This window comes from Petromyzon marinus, chromosome 35 (assembly GCF_048934315.1).
Source record: "Petromyzon marinus isolate PM22_M1 ecotype Great Lakes invasive population chromosome 35, UKy_Petmar_22M1.pri1.0, whole genome shotgun sequence".
Classification (NCBI taxonomy): domain Eukaryota; kingdom Metazoa; phylum Chordata; class Hyperoartia; order Petromyzontiformes; family Petromyzontidae; genus Petromyzon; species Petromyzon marinus.
In genome coordinates this window covers 3,093,329-3,108,463 of record NC_133701.1, presented here as the reverse complement: position 1 = coordinate 3,108,463, position 15,135 = coordinate 3,093,329, and the positions used below count along the sequence as shown (strand labels likewise).

At 51.6% G+C, this 15,135-nt stretch overlaps 1 protein-coding gene across 1 annotated transcript in view; it reads right to left on the bottom strand.

Annotated features, from left to right (window-relative positions):
- Positions 1-15,135, bottom strand: part of FARSA (phenylalanyl-tRNA synthetase subunit alpha) — a 54,297-nt gene that overhangs the window by 24,520 nt on the left and 14,642 nt on the right. Inside the window, exon 9 of the mRNA XM_032966006.2 lies at positions 9,425-9,524. Within this exon, the coding sequence (XP_032821897.2) occupies positions 9,425-9,524 (100 nt within the window). The remainder of the gene's footprint in view (positions 1-9,424; positions 9,525-15,135) is intronic.

Sequence of the window (15,135 nt, the reverse complement as noted above, 5' to 3'; positions counted from 1 at the left end):
GAGGGATGTAATGATTCAGCCACTCACACTCACCCACCCCTCCCCACCTCCGCTCTCCTGTGCTAATAACACAATACAACTTGCATTGTGTTATTACCACAGGACAGTATTGTGTCAAAATGCAACCACACCAAACGGTGAAACTCTACTGGAATACAGTGAGGGGAAAAAAATATTTGATCCCCTGCTGATTTTGTACGTTTGCCCACTGACAAAGAAATGATCAGTTTATAATTTTAATGGTAGGTTTATTTGAACAGTGAGAGACAGAGTAACAACAACAAAAATCCAGAAAAACGCATGTCAAAAATTTTATAAATTGATTTGCATTTTAATGAGGGAAATACGTATTTGACCCCCTCTCAATCAGAAAGATTTCTGTCTCCCAGGTGTCTTTTATACCGTGAGGGGAAAAAAGTATTTGATGCCCTGCTGATTTTGTACGTTTGCCCACTGACAAAGAAATGATCAGTCTATAATTTTTATGGTAGGTTTATTTGAACAGTGAGAGACAGAATAACAACAAAACAATCCAGAAAAACGCATGTCAAAAATGTTAAAAATTGATTTGCATTTTAATGAGGGAAATAAGTATTTGACCCCTCTCAATCAGAAAGATTTCTGGCTCCCAGGTGTCTTTTATACAGGTAACGAGCTGAGATTAGGAGCACACTCTTAAAGGGAGTGTTCCCAATTTCAGCTTGTTACCTGTATAAAAGACACCTGTCCGCAGAAGCAATCAATCAATCAGATTCCAAACTCTCCACCATGGCCAAGACCAAAGAGCTCTCCAAGGATGTCAGGGACAAGATTGTAGACCTACACAAGGCTGGAATGGGCTACAAGACCATTGCCAAGCAGCTTGGTGAGAAAGTTGGTGCGATTATTCGCAAATGGAAGAAACACAAAAGAACTGTCAATCTCCCTCGGCCTGGGGCTCCATGCATGATCTCACCTCGTGGAGTTGCAATGATCATGAGAACGGTGAGGAATCAGCCCAGAACTACAAGGGAGGATCTTGTCAATGATCTCAAGGCAGCTGGGACCATAGTCATCAAGAAAACAATTGCTAACACACTACGCCGTGAAGGACTGAAATCCTGCAGCGCCCGCAAGGTCCCCCTGCTCAAGAAAGCACAAATACATGCCCGTCTGAAGTTTGCCAATGAACATCTGAATGATTCAGAGGACAACTGGGTGAAAGTGTTGTGGTCAGATGAGACCAAAATGGAGCTCTTTTGCATCAACTCAACTCGCCGTGTTTGGAGGAGGAGGAATGCTGCCTGTGACCCCAAGAACACCATCCCTACCGTCAAACATGGAGGTGGAAACATTATGCTTTGGGGGTGTTTTTCTGCTAAGGGTACAGGACAACTTCACCGCATCAAAGGGACGATGGACAGGGCCATGTGCCGTCAAATCTTGGGTGAGAACCTCCTTCCTCAGCCAGGGCATTGAAAATGGGTCGTGGATGGGTATTCCAGCATGACAATGACCCAAAACACACGGCCAAGGCAACAAAGGAGTGGCTCAAGAAGAAGCACATTAAGGTCCTGGAGTGGCCTAGCCAGTCTCCAGACCTTAATCCCATAGAAAATCTGTGGAGGGAGCTGAAGGTTCGAGTTGCCAAACGTCAGCCTCGAAACCTTAATGACTTGGAGAAGATCTGCAAAGAGGAGTGGGACAAAATCCCTCCTGAGATGTGTGCAAACCTGGTGGCCAACTACAAGAAACGTCTGACCTCTGATTGCCAACAAGGGTTTTGCCACCAAGTACTAAGTCATGTTTTTCAGAGGGGCCAAATACTTATTTCCCTCATTAAAATGCAAATCAATCTATAAAATTTTTGACATGCGTTTTTCTGGATTTTGTTGTTGTTATTCTGTCTCTCACTGTTCAAATAAACCTACCATTAAAATGATAGACTGATCATTTCTATGTCAGTGGGCAAACGTACAAAATCAGCAGGGGATCAAATACTTTTTTCCTCTCACTGTATAATTGGAGGAAAAAAATTAGAAGACTGGGGAAAAATACCTGCCCCTGAAAAATCTGCGGTGTCAGGCACGCAACACGCGACGGCAAAAGCCTCCACAGCCTTGGACCCTCAATTCATTGGGATTTAGCTGGGGTTTGGTGAGGGCTAAAGACTACAAGGTTAAGGATTAACCTAGCAAAGTATACACACACACACACAGAGCTCACATACACTCCCACTGACACACGGGGGGACATATGTAAGATAAAGACTGACCTTTTCGCCTTATAGACTGTTGGGACACGTGCTGTTAGCGAGCACCTATTATGGCCAGCATGGCACGCAAAGGGGGTGGGGGTGTTAGCAACGCCAGCCAGCTTTGTCTCGCCAATGCAGATGTTTACACACTGTACCAGGCACTTATTTGACATACGGGAGGCCCTACACCGGTTCTGATATCACTCGCCACCGACGCTAACCATTGCCAGGAATTGAACCTTGTTCATAGAACAAGGTGATAATTGCTCCCAACACGGACACGCGCATACACAAGAACAACCGCTACGGTCATTTGAACACAAAGCACAGGCGATTTCACCACGGCACTGCATCAGGCCAAGTGCACAACAAAGCTCCCCCAGTCTAGCCTTAATAGACCGTTGGAGCAAGTGCTGTTAGCGAGCATCTATTAAGGCCAAAATGCTGCTACGCATTGCACTAGGTGCTCAATTGAGGCCGACTCGACCGAGGGGCGATAACCGTCACTGGTGTTGGCCGTAATGGGGTAAAAACAGATTATATATACACACACAGTGAAACACTCCAGCCGGGGTTCATCAAAGTGGCGCACCTCAGCAGTGCCCTCGTAGCGCCATGGCGACCCGGGGGCGCAGGTCAAGCGCGGCCCTGCGGAGCCGTCGTCGCACTCCAACGCCAAGGCACTTCCTTTCATGCAGCTGGGGGCTCGAAGCGCAGGCACGAGCTTTCGCTCCGCGTGGGTGGCATCGCATTACCTGTGTTCACCCCCCCCACCCCCCGCCGGCTTCCACCTTTTTTGCTTTCATGTACCCAATGGAATAATAAATAATTAATAATCACGTATCACATTTTCGTTTAGCACTACCCATTCCTGACAGTGCAAGGCTATGCCGGCAGGAAGGCGCTGTGTTTCACATACTGCGGTCTGCAGGAGTTAAACCGTAGTAGGGGATAATGTTGCTACGTGATATCCCAATTGAGTTAGGTTTTTCAACCTGGCAAAGTTCGGACCACAAGGTTGGGCACACAACGGCCTCCTCATTTTTAATTACGGGATGTCGATTCTCCGCCGTGAAGCAGAGGGTGCCGAGCATTTTATGGCAGCATTAACCAAGGAGGCCTGTCGGGTTCGAACCGCGAACTTCTGCAATAAGAAACGATACGCGCTCCCGCTCTGCCATGACGTCACCGCCGATTAACACCGATTATTTATCCAGGAAACGCTTGGGCGAGTACGAAGGCCATTTCCCGGGAGGGTGCTACTAACTACATCGAGGTGTTTTGCCATTTCCATCAAAGCGTGTGCGGCTTCGCGCGAGAGGACAGCAGAGATAAACCCAACGTGAGGGGAGGGGGTGACAGCACCGCCAAGCTCCGAGTCACCTAGCAGCACCACCACAGCTGCGACGCGTGGGTACAACAAAGCAAAAGGCCGGCAACTGTGAACTCGGACCACCACCCACGATCGTCAAATAAGGAGCGATTCAATGCGGCGTCGATTCACGCAAGGCCATTAGAAACCACCGCGGAAATTCAGAAAACGTCGAATATTTGGGCAAGCGATTCGACGTGAATATTGTGAGCCGAAGGGTCAATGTTCATCAGTGAATCGATGTATCGTCATTACACGATTATCGCGTTAATGTCGCTGAGAAACCTTGGATATTTTATAATGGTTATTATTTAGAGGGCCGCACAGTTGTAATGCTTGTGTCTCACAGCAAGATCAGTCTGAGTTCAATTCCATTCTGAGTGGAGTTTGTATTTTCTCCTCTTGCTGTGCAGAGTGAGCGAGTGTGGAGTTTGTCGGTTCTCTCCCCCTGTTCTGCATGGGTCTCCTTCGAGTTCTCTGGTTTCCTCCCACGGTTAAAGCAAAGCCGCACACTCTTGCAACGGTATCGACCAAACATCCCTGGTGTTGAAAAACTACCTGCAAATTTACTCAATTGGGATCACAAGCGGCAACATCGCCCCCCACTGAGAAAACTTGGCAGAACATGCCTGAAAAAAGTCTTGACACTCTGTGAGACTTTCCTGGGAACAATAAAAATAAAATAATGCACTGTCCTGTGCTCCCTACGGTCGGTCACCCACATCTTAGTATTGTTGAGGCTAAGGATGTCATGGGTAAGCAAGTGTGCTAATAACATTAATCGCATGATTATTCTTCTTCACAAACATCGTATCTTTACCTACTTCACAATCCCAGCATCACCCTCGCATAAGCAACCTCCGCCTCCATGCGCTCACGCCAGGTCATTGCCAACGACAATCGCAACGATTGTCCGCCGACCTCGTTTACCACGAGACGCTCCCCCAGAGCGCCGTTTAAGCGCGAGACAAACGTGGCACTTGTCTCGCCACGTTCTGTGAAAGGCCCTTTTTGGCGATGCCGGGGCCAAAGTTGGCTGCGGAGTTCACCCACTGCCCGGTGTTGTGCCCCGTAAATCACGGCTACTTGTGTGGCTGGCTTGGCCGGCCGGCACGAGCTGCCAAATATAAGACACACTGCCAGGAATGCTAGTGGCTGGCAACCCCGGCGATAATTTAACTCGAGCATATTGTATATTCCCGGCGAGAGGACACACACACACAGAGAAATGTTGTTCTCGGTGCAAATTTTTTCCCACCGAATATTGGAATTCCCTTGGACTGGAGAGGCTTAACGAGCACCCTCTGATTCATGAACAATCTACGCGAAACGGCACGTTACAGGCAGAGTGCGTCATTGGGCAGCTCAGCCGCACTCGCGTTTCAATCAACCCAGACCTTTGTTTGTAACAAGCTATTTACCTGCGTTTACAATACCACGCTCACAAAGGAAAGGTGGGTCTGAAACACGTCGGCATAAATCACAATTAAAACTACAATACGTCAGCGAACTTGTTTAAACTGCTCTTCACTTTTACTCGGCCAATGTTTTCTTTCGCGGCTTTCAATCGAGGCTTTACTACACAAGGAAACAAAAACCGTTTCGCGTTTCCTGGTGAGACACGGCGGCGCTCGCGACCAACCCCACCCCCGCCGAAACGCGAGAGACCGGCGGCGTCTCGACGCGACAGCTGGGACGGCGGAGCGAGCGAGTGGCACTTTGGGCAGACTTAGGTAGGTAAGGGGAGGTGCGCGCCAGCCAGCGGGGCTCCTGTACCGCGCGCGGGGGCATTAAGGGATTGCAGCCCCCCCCCCGCCCCCCCCCCCCCCCCCGGGTCTGCACTAATCGGGTCGAGCACCAAAGAGCGGCACTGCTGCAATTACAGCACGGGGGGACACACACGTCGCGTTCCCACGGACGCTCACAAAGAGGGCTGGCCCCAGTCTTACGAACCCCGGCAAAGTGGGCTCGGGCCGGATTTCCACACAGCAGGCTCACTGGGTCGAGGCAGCTCCAACTGGGCCGTGTCACACACACTTTCAGTGGGGCCGCGCGACTCGCTCTGTCAAGGGATGCTGCACGTTTCTGGGCGGGTTGCCTTCGGGGAAACAGTGGAGTCATCGCAGGGTCAAGGCGGCGAACGGGATGCACTGCAAATGGGGTCCTGCGTGAAAAGATCAACTTCGGGGCAGCCCAGCAAGTCCTGTCCCGCATGAGAGTGGTGGCAGCCTGGTGATCCAGTCACCGTCCGGCGGCGGTAGGGGAAAAATAAATATTATGCTTTGAGCTGCAAAGAGTATGGAAGCTACCGAGCGCATGCACGGGGAAACCGGCGGCGAGTCGGCACTTCAGGTGGGCGCGCCACACGCACACCGCAGCGCTCCGCATCGGCAGAGAGACTCTCCCCGCTTTGGCCAAGGTGCGTGCGAGAAGGGGGGGGGGGGGAGTGAGGTGCAGGTAGAGAAGGTGAGTTTCAGCAAGGGTCACCTGCGGCGGCGTTGAGTAAAATTACGAGAGGGCGCTTCGGTGGAGAGCCGTTGCGGATTAGCAAGGGGGGGGGGGGGACAAATCAAAGACGAACCGCGTGGTGCCGTCTCGGACCCGCGTTGTTTTCAACGAGACTGGCACAGCCACAATTGTAGACGTGCAAATAGAGAGAACCAACGGTAACTGAATCTGCGAGTGCTGTCATCCTGGCGGGGGCCCAGCGGCACAGCTAATTGAATGCGCTACTTTATCACGGCGAACAGCACCGCCGTTTCTTCCACTGAAAAACATCCAGGAATTGTCGCACGGTAATTATTTTAACAGCGATTGCGTGATTTAATTAATGTGAGGAAACCCTCCCCTCCCAGACGAAACTTAAATGTAAGATTTTCAGCAAAAGTTACACTGTTATTTTATTACAAAGAGTCAATCATGCGGAAATAGCGTCGCTGCCAATTCCAGGCCGAGCACACACGGCGGGGGCTGTGTGGGGGGACTGGGGCTACAGGGCGATGGAGAAGCGATTCACCCCATCCCGAACGATTCGATGAATCGTCACGTTTCGAGACCGCAGCTGGATCCTGGAAGACGAAGCCGAGACGAAATAACGGAGAAGAAACGTGAGCCACGCGACAAAGTTAAACCTGCACAAGCAAACCCCGACCTGGTAAATAGCAAATATTATTTCAAATAAGAGCACAAAGAAACGACCAACACAACGCAAACTAGCAGCACTCGAAAACCATTGCTGTTCTAAACACACAGTCTATCACACCACAACAACAACACGCCGCCACGTTAAGTACATTTTCTAAAAAAAAAAAACGCTTCGTGTATTATTTGCGCTCAATCATGAATCCGATAGGGGAGCACAGAAACGTCATCCTAATTGAATGCTAGCTCCTGATTACAGCGGCGTGGCATCCGTGGGATTGTGACTGCCTTTGAAGAGGAATGATGTCAGCGAGCGGTGCGGAACGGCCGCGTCGTTCGAGGGCGACTCCCCCGGCGCAGGAGCGGGACTGCGGAAAACCTCCAGCGGGCAGCGCAGCCACGGCTGTCGAGGACGCGTTCCCACGGCGCTTGGCTATACAGCACCGGCACCCCCACCTCCCGGTCACCGACCCTCCCCACGCCCGGTTGCCTACCACCCAGTCACCCCGCTAACCCCATCCCTCCCCATAATGCTATCCCCAACCTGCCTGCCCCTATCTTTACCACTCAGTCGCTGACCCTTCCCTAACCCTACCCCTAATTGCCTGGAAGGACAAAGATTACCCCGCATCGTCTTTACCAGGCTGTTGGGGCAAGTGCTGTTAGCGAGCACCTATGAAGGCAGGAACGGTACCCTCTGCAATTACACCCCCACCTCCCCCCACTTGACTTAGCTCGTCGAATTCCTCCAGGATAAATAAAGTTCTGAATCTGAACTCAACCCACCTCAACGACCACCTCGCCACGACACCATCGCCCTCCTGTGCCACCGGGCCCCAGCCACGTCGCCCCACACCCCACTCCGGCGTATCCCAGGTGCACCACGGACAGGGAAAGCGGGAAGACCAGCAGGAGCGATGTGTGCGGTGCGAGCGGCGCGCGTTGTTATTCCGCTTGCGGCACATCGCGCGCGGTGCTCCCGTTGCACAAACGGCGAACGGGCTCGCGGGGCAATCCATCGCCGCTTGTTTTTCGCAGTTTGGCACAAAGAGTTCCTGAAACAAAAACCTCGGTGGCATTGTGTTCCAAAACGGCTTCTCACCTGATCCCGTTTCACCGCGGCGGTGGCAGCGGCGCTCGGAATGCGAGTCGGGAGCGTGAGCGAGAACAAAAAAATAAAAAAAAATCCACCCGCAAGCAAGCGCGGTGGGTTCACAATGGCGGGAAAAGAGCGCTAGCACTACCCCCCCCCAACAAAGAGTGGCGGTCACTCAGACACGCGCCGCCCCGTGCAGCAGCGCAGGAAGCGATGATGAATGAGCGACGAGGCAGGTACACACCGGTCGGCAAGAGTCAACACGGCACCGTGACCCGCGACCAGCGACCGCCCCTCCCAGCACCACAAGGCCTCGACAGCCCCGAGTGTTCACCAGCACCGAGTGTTCACCAACCCCCGTGCAGACTCCTCGGTGTGGGCGCTCGCCATCGACCCCACATGGCAGTGTCGACTTTGAATGCTTCCAAAAGTCAAACCTGCTGCCCCCCCCCGACTTCCCGCGCGGCGCCGAACACACGCGCAACTGCCGCGCGCTCCGTTGCCGATGGGCGCTCGCCTGCAGGACGAGGACAAATCACAAAAGCGTCCGGTCGGGTCGTACAAACCACGCTGCGCGTGAAAGGGGAAACCGTTCACTCGCGACAGCCAGCGGGTGGTCGCTCGTCTTACGGCGCCGGCACCACGGTGGCTACGAGATGTTAACCGCCTCGCCTGCTATGTAGAAGGTCGTGGGTTCGATCGCGACCCTGACGCCTGCTGTATATTTGGTGTTTGCGCGTCTCTCTCCCCGTGGTCGCGTGGATTTTTTTCTCTCCGGGTCCTCTGGTTTTTCCCCTCCACGTTTATAAACCTGCGTTTAGATCATTTGGCTGCTGTCAATTTCAACATAAGCCACTTCGTTAAACTACCATTTGTGGCCACGTCGCTTCTGAAAAATAACGAATAGCTCAGTGGGGTTTACCTGGCAAAATAGAAAGTTTAGTTTTAGTATATATATTTTGTCACGTTCTGACCCGCCGCCCCCCCCTACTGCAAATCTGTGGGGGGAAAAAAGAGCTTCATGGCTCATCGGATTTCTGCAGGATAAATAAAGATTATGATTCTGGCCACCCCCTCATGCTCTGCTTGCGAACTCCATCGTCTTCAGCAGGTGCCGTAGCTGCTGCACAGACCGCCGCCACTTGGTGGGGAAACGGTTTGCTGCAATCGAGATGTTCTTTGAACAAATTCACGGAGACGTCGTGTTGACCCTTCAGGAGGGTGGGTTTGAGCAGGACACTTTGTTCACAATGATTTTACTCAGGCTCTCACGAAACGTATAATGCACCCGAAGCCAACCCAATCCAGCATCCATCGTGGGGTGCTATCGTTTGCGTCCCTCCCAACCTCCGATCGGCCTCAAGAGGCCACCTCTTTGCGAAGCCCCGTCTCTCAAACCGCGCAAGTTGAACGTCGCTTCTCCGTCTTCGCTCCGATCGTCTGGAATTCACTCCCTCCTCTCTCAACTGTGTCGCTCATCAGCACGGCACAGAATCCCAAGACTTTTTAAGTGATCTCTCCCGCACCTCTGAATGTCGTTTTAAAACGCGTACGGGGGTGGTGGCGGCGCGGCCCTCACCTGCTGCGCGAGCTGGTAGAGCATGCGCGCGCTCACGGCCGTCGTGTGGGTGCGCATGATGTTCTTCTGAGCCTCCTCTCGCTTCCACTCGTACTTGTACCTGGGGGAGACAGCAGCAGCAGCGCCGTTTAAACACGCAGGTCACGCGCTTGTCACCTTCCGGTTCGACAACACCCCGAGCGCCCCCCTCCTGCTCACGCTCGCGAATGTCGGAATTCTTGCAGCATGCTTAACAATGCGGCGGGAAAATTAACTTCTGCAATGTGAAAGGTATCCTCCGGGCTGTAAACAGGAAGCGAGCACCCGCAATGCCCATTTGAGCAGGAAATCACTTTGACTTTTGACTTTCTATTCGAAACAAACGCATGCGGACGATTGCTGGGAATTCCATGGAAGGACGGGGTGGGGGGCAAAGCAACCTTGGAAGAATGCGGCAATAAAGTATTGAGGGGAAGGTGATAAAATTGGTGTGGAGCGAGGCTCGTAATTGAATTCCAGAATCGATTTTATTTTCACCCTGTTTTTACCCGATCGTTGGTATTGCTTCACATATTTTTTTCCCCAATCTCTTTTTGCGCAGTTCTTTTTGCCCAAATGTAACGGCAGCACAAAATGTGCGGACATCATGAGCAATCGATGCATGGTCGCGTGGCCGGCCGGCGTACGCGTGTAAGTTTACAACTGCACAGGTTAGCACGTCGCGAGTCTTGCTCGGTGCAGGGAGACACCTTGATGAGACTATTTCAATTCGCCACCGCGTCACGTCCCCGTCAGACGTAACGTTCGCGCATCTAAAGCCCGGCAATCGCGCCATTCCCTCCCCGCTCATGACACCGCGTGAACTCCCTTGCCGCTGCTCGCTCACAAGCCACAGATGTGTCCTTGACCTCTCGACCTGCAGTACATCTCCCGTATCAGAGTCGGCCTCACATTCGCTGTTTGCCGATCGCCACCGTGTGTGTGGGCGTACGTGGCCCGCGCAAACGAGCTAAGTGCTTGCAAAAGGCCCTCCAGGTATGCATGTGGATGTTTGTCCGCGTGACACACACAGCTAATCTATCATGGGCAGCACAATAGCGGCGTTCGTGAGCGTAGAGCGCAAACAGGGACGGCAAGGTTAGCAGATAATCGCGTACACAATGGTCGTCGTAAGTTCAGCGCAACAGCTGAGACGTCTGCAAATAATTTGACTTTACAATTGCGTGCGTTTCACAGAGGCGGCCGTCGGGTTGTGCCCGGAGGTTTGTTGGTGGCCGAGGGAGGGGAAAGGATCAGGGATTGGCTCTCAAATGCAACAATGGCAACACAACTCTCAATCATTTTGTTCAGATTGGCCGGATCATTTTTTTTTAAATGCAACAATTTGTATTGTGTTTTTTTTACGCCCCATCACGACGACACTTGTGTTCACTATTCAGAAGACATTTATAGATATATATTTTAAAATTTAATTGTTAGGAGTATAAATGTTTGCAAAGACAGAAGTCGGAAAACCAGTTCATGGATTTAGAACTGGGTGCACTGCTTTCATACTGTACGCATACTGCATGCGTACGACAGCGCTGAAATGAGCGGCAGCTCCCAGCGCATCAGATGTAGTCATCACAGGACACCAGAGCACAACAGGGGGACTTGCAGTGTGCTTTGCTGCAGAGAAACACGTCATTATCATCAGCCACGATCAATCCACTGCTGGATGAATGCCACTCTCAAGTCTCATTTCTTTAGAACTGCTTTTTGCGTTTATTCCACTTTGTTGTTCTTCCCCGCACCTCCGATGAGCACGGTTGGCCGAGTGCTGTGCGACAGTACAAGTCATGCAACGATCCGTGAAGCACCTGCATTCGAGCCAATTTCATCGCGGCGCCATCTCCGCAGAGGGTATCCCCTTGGGCGTGTTTTCAACCTTTGGCTACCAATTCTGTTGTTCATCTCAAACGCTGCCACAATTCCTATCAGCGACGTGCCTTGCCCGGGCCCACTTTTGTACTTTGGTACAATAGGTATTCGGTGCTGCTCTTGGGTGTAATGGTTAATAAAATAAGTGTACCGCCGTTAACCTCTGCACGGTAACATTTTTTTTAAAGCCCATTGGCCGATTGGCCTTCCGAACAAATGCTGCTGGATATCTTAAATCCTGTAGGCCAATCAACCTTTGGGCTTTAAAAAATATATATTAAAACAATTATTGTGGAGACGCGAATGGTTTATTTATGTATTCGTTTTATATACTTCAGTTGCGTTTAACAGCCTTTCCGAGGTTCTGGCATAATGCCACCCGGCACGCGGGTATTATTTGCCATTCAAGTGGCGGTGACATTTTCAGTGACGGGTACAATCAATGCGGGCCGGTGAAGGCCGCTAAGCGAACCGTCACGTTGACATTTCACGAAAAGGCTCCCTTCATCACCGCCCAGTGAAGTTCATCTGAATCCCAGCTGTGAGAAAGCGGGTGAACGTACGAGCGAATGAACAGCCAAGTTAGCGCACTGTACCTAATTACCAACCCTAGTGGAGAGGGGACGCGGTCCCATAGCGCGTCGCGTGGGAGGAGACTGAGATACAAAGAAACGAAGCGAGCTTCATGCCACACATACACGGGGAGGGCCTGGGTAATCGGCCACGGTGACCCGAAAAAATTTTAAGCACTGGGGCTACTTTTTACTTTCTGCGCCAGACCTCAGAGAAATGGAATGCACTATCAGGCAAGTGTCTAGTGTACACACACATAGAAAAGGACTACCCGTACAGCCTTTAAAGGCTGCCATGGCACACGAGGGGGTGGTGTTACCAGCACCATACTTGGCCAACTTTGACTCCCCAATGTTGCGGCTGGTAATTTATTTCAGGTCGCCACTAACGCAGTGCAATGACCGTTGAAATACTGCTCCCCAGATAAAACAGTGGCCATTGTGACGGTGACATCACCACGGCACTTGTTCCGAGAAAGGTGCTCCCCAGACACACGCAAGCACACGCGTATACATCACACGCGCTGACAGTCATCTAACGTTTGGCAAAAGTTGCCAAAATAATAACTTTTTTTCTATAGCAAAACTGTCGAAATATATATTGTAATGTGCTATTGTATTTGTTTAAATTTCTCAAGGTTTACTTTCATAAGCACCAGCCAAATATGCGAGGTAAAAAAACCACGTCAAATAACCGCTTGCAAAATGAAATTAACCAAGGATAAATAAAATACATAAAACAAAGGTTATGTTATACACCAGAGCTGTGGAAATCCAAAGCGCCACCACGAGGAGAGCAAACCGGCGGCACGGCCTAAGCTGGGCCTCCCGGGCACGAGGGCTGCCACAATGTCATTATTCACACGGCGTGACAATTTTCGTGGCTGGGCTGTTCAGCTCTCAGATGCAGTTGCCAGGTTGCACCGCGTATTATTCGGCATTACATCCGACGTTTTGGCCCACGCACCAGGAGCTTCTTCAGGAACAATTCAGGTTCCACGTGTTGGGGAGCTTCTTCGCGAACGGAACTGAAGAAGCTCCCAGGCACGCCGAGTGAAAACGTCTGACCAAAGTGCCAAACAACACTCGGTACGACCCGACAACGCAGTGGAGACCTTCCCCGCGGCCCCTCGTGTCGTACGACGCGTTGCGGCGTCGTACGGCACGTCGTGGAGAACCTAGCGGGAAGCCAATCGCAGGCCCCCACCGGGTGTGTGCACAGGCGAGGTTGCGCGTGCCCGCGATCCACGCGAGCTAACTCATTGTTTGACCTCGGCGGTGCGGTCCCCAGCTGCCGTCCGGCTGGCATCGAGCAGGTGAGCAAACTCGGCGCGCAGCCACCGCGACGCCCTCGTTAACGCGCCCCCCCCCCCCCCGCTCACCCGCCCCCCGTGTGAAATTAGAGCCGCGATATGCCTGTCAGAGCGTGACGATTATGAGCGCTGGCTTCCTGCGTGATGCCCCCCCCCCCGCGCGCCCACCGTGCAGCGCGAGGAGGATCGTGTTACCGCAAGCACCGCGGCTTGTGCGGTTGACATCGGCGGAGGTGTCTCACTGCCATGGCAACGCCGTCACAGGTTATATACTCGTTTTGGCAACGTTTAATTAGTTATAATAAAGGTGCCGAGGCCTGCAATTTCTTGCTAACACTGGCGGAAGGTCCTCCCACTAGAAGGGATTTTTGCCTACTCTTTCACGCTGGTCAGGCGTCTTTGGAAGAGGTCGCAGGAGCCACACTTTACCCACCACACACAGCCTGCCGATTGATTGTGGCATACCGATTACTACTGCTGCCAGTTGGACAGAGGTTGTATGGATTTAAGGAACCTGCCCCATTGCTTCATCTGCCACTCCGGGAGATTAAACTGGCCACCTCTGGATTGCAACGTTCAGTGTGCTCACCGATGCAGCATGCCTGATAATTATAACAACGCCAATCTTGCCAATTCTTAAGGTGCTTTTTCAAGAGGGTACTGCTGCATTGTGATGTTTGTCAGAAGCCATTATTGGGCGTTTGGCTCCATGTGGAAGGAAACCACAGAAGCAGGAGAAAACCACCTTTTACAAGGGAATAACGCTCAATGTTTTGCACAGATGAACCTACAAGTATCGCTGCTGCACAGCACATCTCCTGGCCACCTCACTGCCCATAACCGAAAACATCAGATACTCGCAGGTAGTCTCTATGTCGAGTCACTAACCAGGCTCAAAACCTGCTGAGGTTCCACGATTTGACAAGATCAGGTGCATTTGGGGCGATTCAGAGAACTGTACTTGACGTAGTTCATCAACAATTCTCATTGCAGCAAATTTCCTTGGCATGTAATAATCAATCGTTTAAAATTGATGGTTACGCACACAATACGCGTATCAAATGGAGCATGTCAGAATCAGCTGCTGCAGTTATGATTTAACATGCAAATCATACATATTTACACAAGTCACAGTGACATCACAGCTTTCTCTGTGCACCGACATCACAGCCGCCCTGTGACATCAAAGGTTGTCTGTGTAGGGTGACATCACAGCATGCTCTGCCCTGAGCAACAAAGCAGAGCGGACAGCTGAATCAAACAGTGGCTGACGATTAATCGGCAGCAAGCAACAGACACGTGCTTCGGCACGCCTGTGTGCCTGCTAGACAAGTTAGCAAGGCTTCCACTGACGGCCGGGCCAGTGGCGGACACTGTCCAGGCCGGTGTAATCTTTCCCCGCGTTAATCTTCAAGCCAAAGGTCAAGGCCGCGATGCTTCTAAAGCCCTCGGCGTGGAGCAGGGAGGAGACATGCACCGGAATTCCCGAAGAATGTTTTCTTGGGCAAAGCTAAGAACTTCGACCCCTGCCTCCTCCTCCCCCCCTTCAACCGGCTCAACCACAGATTTCCCACCGTCAATGAATTCTACGATACGGTGTCTTCATTCGGAGTGTGATCGTCATCGTTATTATCACTTAAAGCCAATGCCAAACCAAATCGCAAGACAGTCCCAGTTGTGAGCCGCTCACCACTGCCCCCCCCCCCTTAACCAATCCCCAATTACCAGCGTGGTGAAGTATGGTCAAGCGACTCCCATTGTTTGCTGTGTCTGTGCCACGGTTGTGGTATTCCCTAACGTTGGAAATTCGTATATCTGATTATGTGGATACTTTAAAGTGTTGTCTTAAAACCACATCGTCTGAAGTCAGTTTATTCAACTTCACTTCTCCTCGCTTGGCCTGTACTTATTCTTACAAGGCGCCTTG